Raw genomic sequence first — 14926 nt, 5'->3', positions numbered from 1 at the left:
GGTCACAGTGACCTTGACCTTTGACCACCAAAATCTAATCAGATCATCCTTGAGTCTAAGTCGATGTTTGAGGCAAATTTGTTGAAATTCCGTCAAGGCGTTCCTCAAATATCGCGTTAACGAACATCAGACGGACGGACGGACAACCCGGATCCATAATGCCTCCGGCCTGGCTATCGCCGGTGGAGGCAAAACAAAAGGCTGATATCGTAAACTCATATACCAGTCTAACCTAATTACAAGATGCTTTAATTCCTACGTACATTGACATCATGACCAGCAATACTACCAAGACTACCAATACAAAGGTAAAAGCTGCAGTGCACATACATATTTATAAAGGAAAATATATTTCTGTTCACTAGAATGATATTTATGACAGACCAATTGAAGAAATAAGAGCAAGGGAGAAAAGGTGTAACATTTTCTAAACAAGACAGAAGCATTCACAATATTTATATTTTTGCAATGGAATCGTTTAATTATTGTATTTCACCTGCTCATAGATGTTTGTTGTCCCAGGTCCAGGGGGTTGAGTGGAGGTCCTCGTTCTTCTGGTTAGTGCAACAAATTCATTCATTCATTCATTCATTCAATCTTTATTTAAACTCGAAAATTCATTGAGGACAAGCCTCATTTGCAATGATGTCGAGTAAAGAAATACATACATAATAAATACAGTAAATGTACAAAATGCAAACATAATAAATGGTAAATAAATATAAAGTATGTACAGTTAATCAAAACAAGTGCAGGTTATGGTGGTGGAATGGTTGGTGATCAGAGATTTAAACTGACCGAAAGATACCAGGGTATTGAGTTTTAGTGTTTGTTGAATGGTGTTCCATGTATGAGGTGCACAGTAGTTAAAAGCAGTTTTTCCGAGTTCCGTATGAACTCTTGGAATCACAAGAGTGAGCCAGTTTGTGGTACGTGTGCTATAATAGCCAGATTTCCATTTCATTAACGAAGTGAGATAATCTGGACAGTCTCCAATTAAGGCTTTATATAAAAACAAATGCCAGTGCAATTTTCGTCTTTGTGCTAAGGAACACCAGCCAACTCTATTATATAAAACACAGTGATGAGTATCGTATTTATCACCGGTGATAAATCTATCTATCTATAAATGAATGAATGAGTAATGAATGAATGAATTTTAGACAAGAGATTGAATGTCATTGTTCTGAAACAGAGCACAGCTCACCTCATCCACAGGAAGACAGAGAGGAGTATGACAGCCAGGAGAACAGCAGTGATTCCTGCAGCTATTGTCCATGTCCGAACAGCAGTGATTCCTGCAGCTATTGTCCATGTCCCTGTGTCTGTGAGCAAATCAAATGTGGATTAGGTGGATTTTTTTTTTGTTAATTTATTGATGTTAAGGAGTAAAGTTGTCCATCACTGCATCAGATTTCTGTCACTTGGACTCCAGAAAGTCTGTGATGCCTGATTGATCTACAAATCACTTCCAGTACCAAATGCCAAATCTAATCTATCCCATTTACTGCAATTCTCAGATTATTCCAGCAGTGGAGCATCTGCCTGCATGCAATCATCTTCAGCAAAGTAATAATAGGTTTAAGCCCTTGATTTACAGTCTTTATAAAACAGATATACTTAACATCATTGCTGCAAGCCAATGTCACGGACCTGCTACACACTGTTTCACCAGAGGACTCACTTTTTGAAGGGTCTGGGTTGATATTAGCTTCATACAGATGTTAATAAAATATCCACCAGTCAGAAAGAAATATGTTGTTATTGTGTTGTGATGTAATATGTTTGTGATTCTTAATGTGATACCACAAAAAGGAACAATTATGAAGTTCAAATGCAAAACCTATACTGTACCTGTAACACCTAAACACACCTCATCAAATATCTTAAAGCCGTACTCACCTGTGACAGTGAGCGTCTCTTCAGGGGAGTTGATGTGTTGGAGGGTTGCGACACCACAGGAGTAGGTTCCTGCATGCTGACTGCTGACTGGGTCTAGCACCAGGTGTTTGTGCTGGCTCTCTGGTGAGGTCAGAGGTCGTCTGTTGTGGTACCACATGTAGGGGATGTTGTCAGCCAGAGGACAGCTGGTGCTACAGGTCAGTGTTACTCTCTGGCCGTCTGTCACCACAGCAGGAGTCACCTGCACTGTCAGGGCTGAGAGATGGTTAGACTGAACACTCAGTGTAAAATACATTCAGTCAGGAGAAGGATGTTCTTATTTCATTATTGAAATCGCAGATGAGTCTAGAATTCACAGAAAGGCTCACAATTAGGCCCCATCAGGAAATGATGCTCATGAGGCGGAAGATACAATGACACAACAAAAATTAAGACTTACCTGTTACAATTAACGTGACTCCAGGAGCACCTGAATCTTGCTGTTCCCGGTCATCTAATAGGAATCTGAATGTGTATTCTGCCGAGTCACTTCTTGTCAGGTTTGTGATTCTCAGGATGTGCTGGTTCTCCATGTTGTCATGATATACATGACATGCATCTTCAATCAGACTTTCAGGAAGCATCGTGCCAGGTTTCCTTATAGTATAACCTAATTTAGGCTTGAACTGCTGGTCACTGGGATATGAGTAATCACTAGAAATGTCCACTGAAGAGCCTTCCGGGGCACAGATTCTCCTGCTGATGTAGTTCACACTCCAGCAGTTCTTACCCTCAGTACCTGAAATATAGATGAAAGACTAAAAGTGAAATCTCACTTTGAATGATTGAATATCACTTTTAAATAATACTCATCATTTGATAATCTATGGTGAAGAGAGATATGATATGAGATATGAGAGATGATATGTGGCAAAGCGCTGGACTTGAACCCAGGACATAGTATTTGCCGCTTAGACCACAGAGCCACCAGGATGCCCCAAAGATTTGTTTTACTCCCCCCCCCCCCCCCCATTTTCTTCCAATTCTGCCATTGCCAATTCCAGATACCCACAGTACCCAGACCCCCCTTGTGGACAGGGGAGGGAGTGAGGAGTTTTTCCTGGAGAGTGTAACACATGCAGATAGACACACTCTCAGTCTCCACCCTAACCTCCTAATATCTTTATAATACAAAACAATAAATAAAGGGCCACTTCACCAAAAAACAATGCTGATTTATTTTGCACATGATCTCACACATATCCAAAATCTCTAAACAGTTTGCAGACCAGGGTGGGAATTTCGTCATTTTAGGGGCAAGGCCATCTGACCTTCGGCATCATAAATCTTTTTAGGGCACAAATCTGGTGAAACCCCAAACAGCCGAAATAAATATTAATAAAAAACGGGCCAGTGGTGCATGTGACTGATTTTGTCAGAGCAGGTCACAAATGAACCAATACACATCCTTTGCGTAGAGCAGGCTACATTGAACTGAGACCACTGATGCTTTTAAAGCAACTGACAGTCGCAGGCTGGTAGCAGGGCACTGCCAAGGTGGCCTTAGGGATCTCATGGCATCACGGTCAGAGGGAGGGGCAATGCAGGCCATGGCCATTGTAATTCCCACCCTGTTGACATTAATTTAGTTTGACAATTATTGATAGTTGACTTGAGTTAAGTTGTGGACCACTGATGTCATCGGAACTGAATCATTGGGTTGAAGTCTTCCAATGACATCACTGGTCCACAACTTAACTCAAATCAACTCTCAATAACCATCAAACTAAATTAATGTCTGCAAAACTGTCTACAGTTTTCAGATGTGTGTGAAATATGTACAAAATACAGTAAATCAGCATTGTTTTTCGGTGAAGTGCTCCTTTAAGCATGTATGCAAGTATGGTGTGACAAGGAAAAACACATAGTAATGGGGGGCTGTGGCTCTGGGCGGGTCGTCCACTAATCAGAATGTCGGTGGATCGATTCCCGGCTCCTCCTCGAAGTGTCTGTGGGAAAGATACCGAACCCCAAATGACCTCCGATAGTTGCGGCAGCACCCTGTCATAGTTTGTCACCATCGGTATGTGAATGGGTGAATGTATGTGTTGTAAATCACTTTGACTGGTCAGTAGACTAGAAAGGCGCTATATAAATGCAGTCCATTTACCAAATACAGTCCATGTTTGAGTGTTATTTCCCCCTGATGACCTGGTCGTTGCTCCACCTGTGAGGAGCGAGGAGTTACCGGCAGGACGTAGTGCGGGAGAGGATCACGCTATTCCCCCAAGTTCCCCTCACCCTGGAACAGGTGCCCCGACCGACCAGAGGAGGCACTAGTCCAGCAACCAGGACTTCCTACCCGCAGACATGGCCGATGTCTGTAGGAACGTCTGTCCAACCTGGAAGTACCGCGACCAGGCATTGAACCCGGGTCTCCGTGGTGGTAGCAGAGTGCTTTTACCGCTACTACCCAGACACCCCTCAGATCATGTTTCTTACTGTCTTTTAAACATTGCAGACTAATCAAACCAAAGTTTCATAGCAGAAGTTATACAGTACTGTGAGTTGTTTCATACTCACAAACTGCAGGAGAGCATAAATCCTCATGGTCTGTCACAGCACAGGAGTAGCTGTCAACAGAGGAGCTGAAAGTGGAGATGTCGTCGTTGAAGTTTTCAAATTGTCCATTCTTGAACCAAGTGTTGATGGGTTTGTGGTCAGTCAGAGTGCAGTTGGTGTTACAGGACAGTTTGACAAATTTTCCACGTCTGGTTCCAGTAGCAGGAGTCACTTCAACATGTAGTTCTGTTGGGAGATGATGAATACATTTTTCATCAGTTGCATGGCAATTCTGATGTTTAATGTGAAATAGCAAAGCACTGCAGGCTTATAAAAATGACAGGACCTATAGAATTGAAGTCATTGTCCCAGTAACAAAAGGTAAAATGTTGTATTTATATGGGTTTTGCCACAGACTTGTGGAGGAGAAGACACATACTGTTGATGTGGATGCAATTATTAGTTTGCCCATAGAGGCTGATAAACATTCTAGATTATTGAATGCACTCTTAAACTATGCTTGTGAGTTACTGAGTAAACAGGATAGATAACAGCTACTCTCTAACCTGTGGGATATGTGATGGAGCAGGGCTGCTGAGAAGAACACATGCTCCCTTCAGCATAGGTCACACTAAAGCAGGTTGATGTGACAGAATCTAGAGGAAAATAAATGACATCATGCAGTCTTATATTAATAAACTTCATTACAGTACTGGAGTGGAAACCTAAAGGAGGGAATACATTACAGCATTATATTAATGAGCATAATTAGTTAAACATTTATTTTATGACATTTCTTTTATCATAACTTTGGTTTTTCGTCATAGCTTTTATTATTTTTAAGAAAATAGAATATGTTTTTCCATGTCTTGTTTCTTTATCATAATTCTCTAATGTAGAAGAAGTTAGGAGCTAATGTCACCACTGACCCACTGAGACTTCAGGGGCTCTGAGCTGCTCGTAGCCTTTGACAGCACAGGAGTATCTGACTGCTTCCTCACTGCTGACCAGGTGTTGGTACCAGGGAGACCAGTCCTCCTGATAGAGGAACACTCCATTCTTGTACCAGCTGTAGACTGTAGGGTTTTCAGTCAGATCACAGCTGGTGCTACATATCAGTGTTACTCTCTGTCCCTCTGTCCCTGTGACAGGAATCACCTTTACCTGGAGGTCTGAAATGACAACTGACTGTTAAATGTGCTGATATTATTCTCAAAGTAATGAATCACTGACAAAGAACCACTGTACCTGTAACACGGAGAGAAATATCACTGGACAGATTCCATTCTGAGTTGTCAGTAGCTTCTCTGCAGAAGTATTTATTTGTATCAGTCTCTCTTAGATCATTAATTGTTAGGGTGGAGTTACTCTCTTTAGACTTATCATACATAACACGATTTCTATCTACAGAGATCTCATTCTTCTTCTCGCCATTCCGGTCTACAGTATACCATGTCTTGCTTGAAGTGGGATGTGTAACTGAGCAGGGCAGATCCACCGATGAGCCAATCAAGGCACAGATGCTGTTCGCTTGTCCCAGAAATCCTGAAACAGAAGCTGACATTATGCCTCCCCCACACCTAAAATTTTTCAAATCCTTGAACATTATAAAAATCTTGAGAGTCCACACACCTCACGATAGAGATAACCGATTTTTTTACATTTTAATCTTGGAATGTACACACAATCGCTACCGTTCAGATGCAACCCCACACACTTGACGATTACGCTGAAGATTGTCACTCTATTCAGTGATGCTTTTAGTCAGAACCAGAGATGGGCGAAAATAAATGTATTTGAAATACAAATACGTATTTTGGATTTTGAAAATACATAAAAATACATTTTATAAAAACTGATAAACAGCTGCAACAATCAGTCAATTCATCGATTCATTGCAAAATATTATATTAATTTCATATTTTGATGATCTATTAATCATTTTTAGCCATATTTCTTTAAAAGGAAATTTTCTGGTTTCTTTAGATGGTAAATCATCTCTAGTCCTCTGTGACAGTATTCTCCTTTGTGTACCCTCTAAAGGTCCTTACACATCGGGAGCGGTTTTTTCGTGCGATTAATTCACACGTCAATAATATTCTCCGAACCTATATCAGTCAATGCAACCGTGCATACCAACGGCGAAGTTTCGCTGAGCGTCATTGCGGTGTTTATTTTTTCGAACCACGGTCGATTTTTCAGAAATTACAGATACATGGAAAAAAAGTCGCAGACCGGTTGTCAATTTTAATGGTTTTAGTTACATAATATATATTTACTCACCAGGTGGCGACAAAGGGTAAATAACAGCCTTTTGTGTTGTACTGTATGTAGCCTATACAGTATTTATGTTTTTGTTTTAACTACAAATATAAATAAACATCAACTTGAAACTATAGGCGCTTTCACACCGGCCTCGAAAGCAAAATGCAAATGCACGGAAAATAGGATTCGCGCCTCCGATGTGAAAGTTCTGAACGCGCGTTGGTGGGTAATTGTTGTACGCCTTTTGTCCCGCCAGCCGACCTAGTCACAGCGCCGGCTTAGCAGGTAACCCGCCTCCACTTGAAAGCGTAGGAGCAGCAAGCCGGAACAGTGTGAATGCTCAGCTCATTCATAAAAAAATTACAGGGGAAATCACCTCATGCAGCAAGAAAGACAGTGAAAGTAAAAAAAGTAGCCTATACAATCATGCGCGAGGAGGAATGCTCCGTGCCTGTAAGTAGGTTAGGCTTTATGCTCAAACGATGTTGACATTAGTAGCCTAGGTAAAATTAACGGATATAATAATACGCTTCAGAGGACTAGCTGTCTGTGATAGCTGTCTGCGAGTTGGTCTGAGGATATTCCCTCTGGAAACCAGCTCCAGAACTGCAATCTGTCTAGCTAGCCACTTGTGCATTCCCTTACAAAAACTACTAACGTTATAGTAGTCATGTGCATGTATAGCCTGCCCTATACTATTCCCCCGATGAACGTTATGCAGACTGCAGCTGTTTGATATGCGAGCGTCGTCTTTCAGAACGGCCCCTAATCGGCTACTTGATGGGAATCATCAAAAAACGGGGACCAAAAGATAAGAATTAGCCTTGTAGCCTACCTAATAGGCTACATGATGGTGCGTCTGTGATGCATAAAGTCGATCAGATGAATATTGAAAGCCTTGTTACCATGCTGCATGTGGACAACACTTTTGTGTTTTATCAGTTTGATCCTTAACGAGCGCAGCTTTATCAGCTTGATCCTTAACAACCGCAGCTGCACCTCGTTGGCTGGCATACATCAGCGATGTTTGGTTGTTGAATGAATTCGTTCATCATACAGCAGCCTACCGAAAATATTCATTTGGGCGAGGAGCTGGGTGGAAATTAGGGCTGTGCCGATTCACTTATCTCCCGATTCGATACTATCACGATACTTGGGTGCCGATTCGATTTATATTGCGATTCTTAAGTATTGCGATTCTACGATTATTGCGATTCGATATTACGATTTATTGCGATTTTTGTTTCTTTTTTTCTTTTCTTTTTTCAGTTTGTTTGCTTTTTTACACTAGATTAGAACATGGGAAAAGTTGAATCATACACTAGAGACTGTATATCATGAGTAGGGCTGGGCGATATAGTTAAAAACAGGGGCGGACTGGGATCATAATTCAGGCTGGGCATTAGATACCAAGCAGGCCAGGCCGATATGGGCCGATGCGCGTGAAATTTGGGCCGTTTGAAGCTCAATGTCGGTCGTTTGAAGCCCAATTTGGGCCGTTTGAAGCCTAATTTGGGCCAAGTCCAATTTTACAATGAGATGCACCCACTTTAACCCTGAAGTGTAATTATTACTTCAGACTAACTAATAAAGTAATACAACCACTAGTAAACCAGTAGGCGGCACCTGACCTGCTGTTCAGTGAGTGGCCTGACTGCAGCACCAAAAAAAAAAAAAAAAAAATTTTTTTTTTTTTTTTGCTTTTGCGATTATCGATTCTTGAATAAAATATCGATCCAAAAAATCGTGACATTAAAAATCGCGATACTTAGGTGAATCGATTTTTTCTCCCACCCCTAGTGGAAATGCCTCCGCTCGCCTTTCAATCCGGGAGCGGTGGCTGTCGCCTGAAAGCACACCCCAGGACGGGAATGTGGCGGTGCTGCTTGGCTGTGTGTGAAAGCAATTTCTGTGGTGAGGCTGCCGGTTTTGCGGGCCTTTTGAACTGCAATTTTGCGTGATCTGTGTGTGAAAACGGCTTATGTTTCAACTACCACACACAGCCTATAATATTATAGCCTAAGTTTATAAAAAAAAAAAAAAAAAATTTGACCGGCTCACGGCCCGGTACCAAATACGTTGCGGCCCGGTACCGGTCTGCGGCCCGGTGGTTGGGGACCACTGCTCTAACACACTACAGTTCTTCCATTTCAGTTGTTTTTCAGCACAACTTATTTCTCCTTCAGTTCAGCTGTTAAGGACCCGAGTGACATCACATTAACCCGTCTGGGGGAACAGAGCGTTAGGGGGCGTGGCTTGAAGGAGACTGCAGGGGGAAGCTGGATAGGGCTAGTTTAATCTCAAACCCTGCAGGGAGAGCAGGTGGTGACATAGGAGTGAGTGAGAAAAGGAGCAAATATATGATTGTTAACTCATTGAGTGCCAAGGACGAGTATGTTCGTCATTTCGTTTAGTAACGTAGAGTGCCAAGGACGAGTATGTTCTTGCCCCTTTCGGAACTGCTAACCTAGCTAACGCGGAGCAGTCCCTTATTAGTACACCGCCGATGTAGCGTCCACAGGTCGCTCCGTCTGCTAAATCTTTCAAACTACTCGATAAAGTTTCGCAAATGAAATTTCAAATGTACTTACGGAGCGAAAAGGGTTGTGTGAACCTCGGCGCATGGTGTTGAAACAATAGCGCCACTAATAAACATGTTTAATCCCTCACTGAAACCCGGGTGTCATTTCCTCAAAATGAATCAGCGACAAACACTACAGGAGTTCGTGCAGGAAGTTATTGGCTTCCTTGCTAAAAAGCAAGGATGAGACAACACTTGTTGTCCGTCATAATTAGGGATGGGCATCGAATTTCGAATTTTCGAATAATCGTTGTTATTATCAAGGTCGACTTTTATTATTGAAATTCGAAATTCGGGGGGGGAAAAAAAAAAAAAAAAAAAAAATTGACTGAAATGTTGCATTGTCTCCCCTGATTCTAAGTATAGTCAAATCGCTTGGTTTGAGCAAGTAAAACAATTTTTATAAGCATTTTAAGCAAGGTTTATGGAAAAATGAATGGCGGATGAAATCCCATGAAGAGGGAGAGGGGGTGACTTTGGCACCCCTTTGGCACTCAGACCTGAGCCTACTAAATATTTAATGAACCACTCATGATTGTCAAAACTGTTTTTTATTTTCGAAAATGTCAATGTCATGTAACATGTTCTTTACTTCAGTGGTGCAATGCTTGTTTGAGCTAAAAATCCACAGCAGAAGCTTTTTATATTAATTAATAAAGCCGTAGACTTAGAATCAGGGGAGACAATGCAACATTTCACTCACAAAAAAAAAAAAAAAAAACACATTTTTAATTTTTTTTACATTTTTATTTTTATTTTCGAATTTCGAATTAAATTCTAATTTGGCCAGCGAATTTCGAATAGTGTTTTTGCTAGAAATGTCCATCCCTAGTCATAATGGAACTGGAAGTGCTTTATTGGCTACAGGCACACTTGACATATGCAATGTCTCCTCCTGTGGGGAGTCTGCATATGGAGGAATTATAGTGAGCCAACAATAGTCGAAAGGAGTTTTTTGTTGGTGGTTAGACACTGATGCCATAGGGTAAGACACCATCAGAGAACTGGAGCAGCAGGTAAGCTTTTGGACATTAATTTGTGGCCGATATAGAGGGAATTTGTTAGTTATAGTTGTTATAGTTAAGTTGTCATCAGAGCTTTCATAACAAATTACAAAAATATAAAATCCCTATAAAACTGAAGGCAAAGTGACAATTGACATATGTAGTAGCCTACTTAACACCAAAACAGACAATAATAAAAAAAAGTAAAATAAAAAGTAAAACATAGCTACACAACAGGAAGTGTCAGAAATAGACAATATTCAGTACAGCAGCACAACACAATATACAAATTTTAAGTGTCCATCAACCAAACCCACGACTTCATTCATCTGAATATTTCTGTGGCACAAAACAAAGCAGCTTGTCATGTAAAATTTTGTCTGTGACTCTACAGAGGTCTTTGACATCCTCCGAAGCAGCAGTTAGTAGGCCTAAACCAAACTCTGATCTGGGGAGTGCAGAGTAACAAACCCTTCTGGTGAGTGATGACATCTTTTTTCTTCCCTCTCACGGTTTATAATGCATTCATATTGAGCTTGTTCTCTTTGATGCAAGTGTTATCATGCAAAGCTCTGAATAGTGAAAAAAGTATGGTTCTCTAATGAAACTGTCACTTACCAAGCTAAGGCCAAGCCTTACTCATTATTTTTTAGCCTATATGCCTATATGCCTAAGCGTATGTGTGTGTGTGTGTGTGTGTGTGTGTGTGTGTGTGTGTGTGTGTGTGTGTGTGTGTGTATGGGCACTAGTCTAGGGCCGCTCAAAATTGCTCTGCACTGGGTCCCGTCATGTGCACCTTTCTACGCCGCTGCGCCTGTGAGTAGCTACATTTCAGTGATTCTTTCATCAACAAACTCAATTCCTATTCTACAAATACTATGGCCCTGTTTGATTCTCAAGTGAACAAGCTATATAGGTGGCATTTCTAGAGCCCTTTTCCCACATGCGCTTTGTACCGCAAAATGACCGGAACGTGGTCTAATGCCTTCATGTGGGAAAGTTGTTTTCCGGTATAAGCGCGACGAGTATGTTCGTCAATTGCGTTTTTTGACGGTGGGACGTGGATCAATGCCTAATACATCTCCTGTAAAATTTTGGGTCATGTTGAATGTGTATAACCTATTTTACCGACCCATTAGGTGGCGACAGTGCTCTCCAGATTAGAGAAAGTTGAGTAAAAACAGCAGAAAAAGCCGTGATGAAACCATTCTCATGAGAATGCTTTGGCTTTTCGCGGTCGCGCTGGGAGCCGGGCAACAACGGTGGGGGGCCTCGAAAATAGACTCTGGGTGCAGCACACTTTGAAACGCGCAGCAGAAAGACCAGGAAGCCCAGAATCGGACGCAGCTTCATCCCAGCTCACAACCGAAACCCCAGAAACGAGCGAGGCGAGCCCGATCCAGACTCCCCCGACGAGCGGCGGCCATCCCGAACGTGGATCCGCAAGCAGCAGAGACTCGCCTGACAAGCAGCAGAGCGAGCAAAGCCACCAGCAGAGACACACCCACGGAGGAGGAGTTTGCAGTAGAGGGGGGTGTGGGTGCTGTTATATTGAAGGAAATTACTGTTCAGATGTTTCAGGTCAGAAAATATTAGTTTCAGAGTCAGTGATTTGCTTGAAATGCTTAATTTCAAAAAAGGCTCAATATCTCAGCTTCTAGATGGAAACGCATGTTTTTGCTGTTTTTGACCTATCTTCTCCGGCTGATAACTAAAGAACGGAAAATGATATCAATAAACTTTTTTTTGCTGCTGATACAATAGAGTCTCGTCGTTCTTTGTGCGTGTTCGGTGTTTACATAGTAATATCACACAATATTCTGTGGGCCTCGAGAAATCACTGAAAACGCTCTGAAACTCTGGCACTGGGAGCGTCCGTTCTCCAAAAGTGGCTGGCACTCAATGAGTTAAGACTGAATACTGACATCACAACCGTCTAATCCTAATGTTAATTTGAAATTAGATTTTCCTATATGAATCTGGCTTCAAACGACCAAAATCGCCCCCCCCGACACGCCCCCCCCCCACACACACACACACACACACACACCCCCCACCCCTAAGTACAGATGCGTTCCACTACCTATGGTCATAACAACATCACATTTCTCAACAGCAACAGGGCCTCTGTTCATCTCCTTCGGTACGTAGGCTACTCTGATCTGCAGAATGAAATGTTCAACAGCTTGCTGCCTCATCTGCTGCTCATATTGGGCACATTCTTGTTAAATAATTATTTGATAGTAAAACCAGAAATCCCAATATCGCAGGTGGTGTTGCTCCATGGTTTGTGATTTGCGGATTCACTTGTGTTGTTCAGTCAGCCCCCAGCCAGGCTAGAAGCCTGCTGAAGAGAAGAGAGATTTCCCCTCTCTATTCTGTGAAATAGACGAGTGACTCTGGGGGAGTTTCCACTAACGGTTTCAGTAGCCCTGTCTGGGGGAATTTCCACTAACACGTGGTTCCAGTAGTTCTCACAGTGCATAGATGGTTACAGATAGTCACTCAAACACTTGTTTGCATGCAGTAGCCTAAACAGCTTAATTTGCAGATAGAGCAGTGTTTGCCTTAGGCTAGCATGCAATATCTAATCATCACATTTATAGTACTTTATCTCTGGGGGAATTTTCACCATAAAAATGTATTTTATGTATTTAAAATGCACAAAATACAAGATCTGAAAGTATTTTGATACAAATTAGCCTACATCTTATTTTTCTCGGTCCAGCCAAATACAAATGACAAAATACACAAATCTATTTGAAATATACCCACCTCTGGTCAGAACGGCAGCCAATTAAGTGATCAGCGGGTAAGGTTACATTGTACAACTGTACAATGTACAATTGTACAAGTAGCCTACAAGTGTAGTGAGAATAGCCCGTCAACTGAAAAGTTGAGTTGAAAAGGGGGGGGGGGGGGGGGGGGGGGGCGTGGTTTCGGCCGGAAGTGGGCGGACATTCGACCAATTTTTTGTTGTTGTTGTTCCTCCCCAAATTTACAGAATAGCTTCAGCTAGTGTCCTCTAGAGAGAGAGTGGTGTCAGCGGAGGACCAACATGCGAGACTCATTAGCCAATGAACAGCCACAGTGAAGCCACAATCGGGCAAACTCTCGTCAGGTGTGGGGGAGGCATTAAAAAGATCTGGACATATTTCTTCATCTAAAATCAAGGATTTCTACACTAGGCTATTTAAATAATAGCATGCTGTAAATTAAGTGCACTTGAAAAAAAGTTCATTTTACACATGTTTACCTTGCAAAATCTAGCAAAATCTTCAGATTATTACTTATATTTTCTAAGTAGCCTAGAAATGGCTCTTTAATTGGCCACCATAGCAAAAATCAATAATAAGCCCTAAACACAGACAAAAGTCCCAAGACTATCAAGGTCCACATTGAATACTGTAGTGTGTAACCCTAACCCTAGACACATAATCAACTAGCCTGCAACTCCACTTTACTAATAATGACCACAAGAGATAAACAATCATACCTGAGAGGTGCAAACAGGTCACAAATACAAATGTAGGTCCTGCCAACAACATGGCTGCAGTCCTTCAACCTCCACAAAGATGACTGAGAACAATATTTGAGACGGCATTCATGATGGTGTGCAGAGATATTCAAAGAGATCATTTCCTTCCTCTTGGCTTGTGGCTGGTAACTACGGCAGTGTAGAGCTGAAGAAGAGTGTTAGCAAGTTCACAGAAAACAGTCTGTGAACTGCCGCCTCGCCTGGAAAGCAGACGAGAGCAGGCGAGCACAGTCAGGCGAGGCGTCAACAAGTCGAACACCCCCGCAGCACACTCGCTGCTGCTTTTCTTCTTCTACAGTTTGGTTTAACAGCGGTTTGTAAACAAATTAAAACATGCATTAGCGCCACCCACACTCACTGCTCAAATAACACAGATCTTCAGATTCCTTATTTTAATTTTAATGTAGGCATTCCAGGTGGTATTTATGTAAAATATGGAGTGACAGCTTGGAATAGATATAAAATTGAAGTTTCTACACTTCACTGTGGGTTTGTGATGCACCTGTGTTGAACCAATGGGCGCTCAGCTTGATGCGTTTCTCGTCATCCTCTGTCATCCACAGTCGGGCGCAGTTGGTGGGGAGCAACTGCGGCGCCTCGCTCCAAATCTGTGCCCGCCTCGCTCTCGCGAGAGTCACGTGACTCACGCAGTCGGGCAGGACGGAGCAAGTCGGACAACTTTCTAACCATCATGCAACGGGGCAAGCAAGGCGCTGGTCGAATCTGCGCAGAATTTGCTCATCTCAAACGAGCCTTGTGATTGACTCTCTCAGCCTCTCTGTCAGTATTATGAAACCTCATTGGCTCGATGATCTCTTAAGGGGCGTGGACAAAGAAGCAAAAATAAAAGAAACACGGATGTTTGGGAGACTGACACACGCTGCCTGCGGCCTGCCAAACAAACAGAGAACGAAAAAAGACGGGAGATAAAATAGAGAGAGATACGATACGTTGAGAAATAGGTAGCGTCTGCGACTTAAATAACATGAGCGACGCCGAAGAAAGTGACGCTGACGCAGAGGTTGGAGTTGTAGAGTCCGAGACCGACGAGCAGCAACAAGCCATTACCCACCCATGGCCTTACTTACAGGACAT

At 42.3% G+C, this 14926-nt stretch overlaps 1 protein-coding gene across 1 annotated transcript in view; it reads right to left on the bottom strand.

Annotated features, from left to right (window-relative positions):
• LOC310799045 (uncharacterized protein) overlaps nucleotides 1-14926 on the bottom strand; it is a gene marked incomplete at its 5' end in the record, with an annotated part of 25842 nt that extends 10916 nt beyond the window's left edge. The window contains 8 exons of the mRNA XM_083661613.1: nucleotides 497-554; nucleotides 1208-1325; nucleotides 1903-2157; nucleotides 2342-2680; nucleotides 4465-4689; nucleotides 5010-5099; nucleotides 5373-5519; nucleotides 14920-14926. Of these exons, the coding sequence (XP_083517739.1) occupies nucleotides 497-554; nucleotides 1208-1325; nucleotides 1903-2157; nucleotides 2342-2680; nucleotides 4465-4689; nucleotides 5010-5099; nucleotides 5373-5519; nucleotides 14920-14926 (1239 nt within the window). The remainder of the gene's footprint in view (nucleotides 1-496; nucleotides 555-1207; nucleotides 1326-1902; nucleotides 2158-2341; nucleotides 2681-4464; nucleotides 4690-5009; nucleotides 5100-5372; nucleotides 5520-14919) is intronic.

This window comes from Poromitra crassiceps (genome assembly GCF_964638095.1).
Source record: "Poromitra crassiceps genome assembly, chromosome: 27".
NCBI lineage: Eukaryota > Metazoa > Chordata > Actinopteri > Beryciformes > Melamphaidae > Poromitra > Poromitra crassiceps.
The sequence above is the reverse complement of the archived record's forward strand: the minus strand, read 5'-3'. Positions and strand labels throughout refer to the sequence as shown.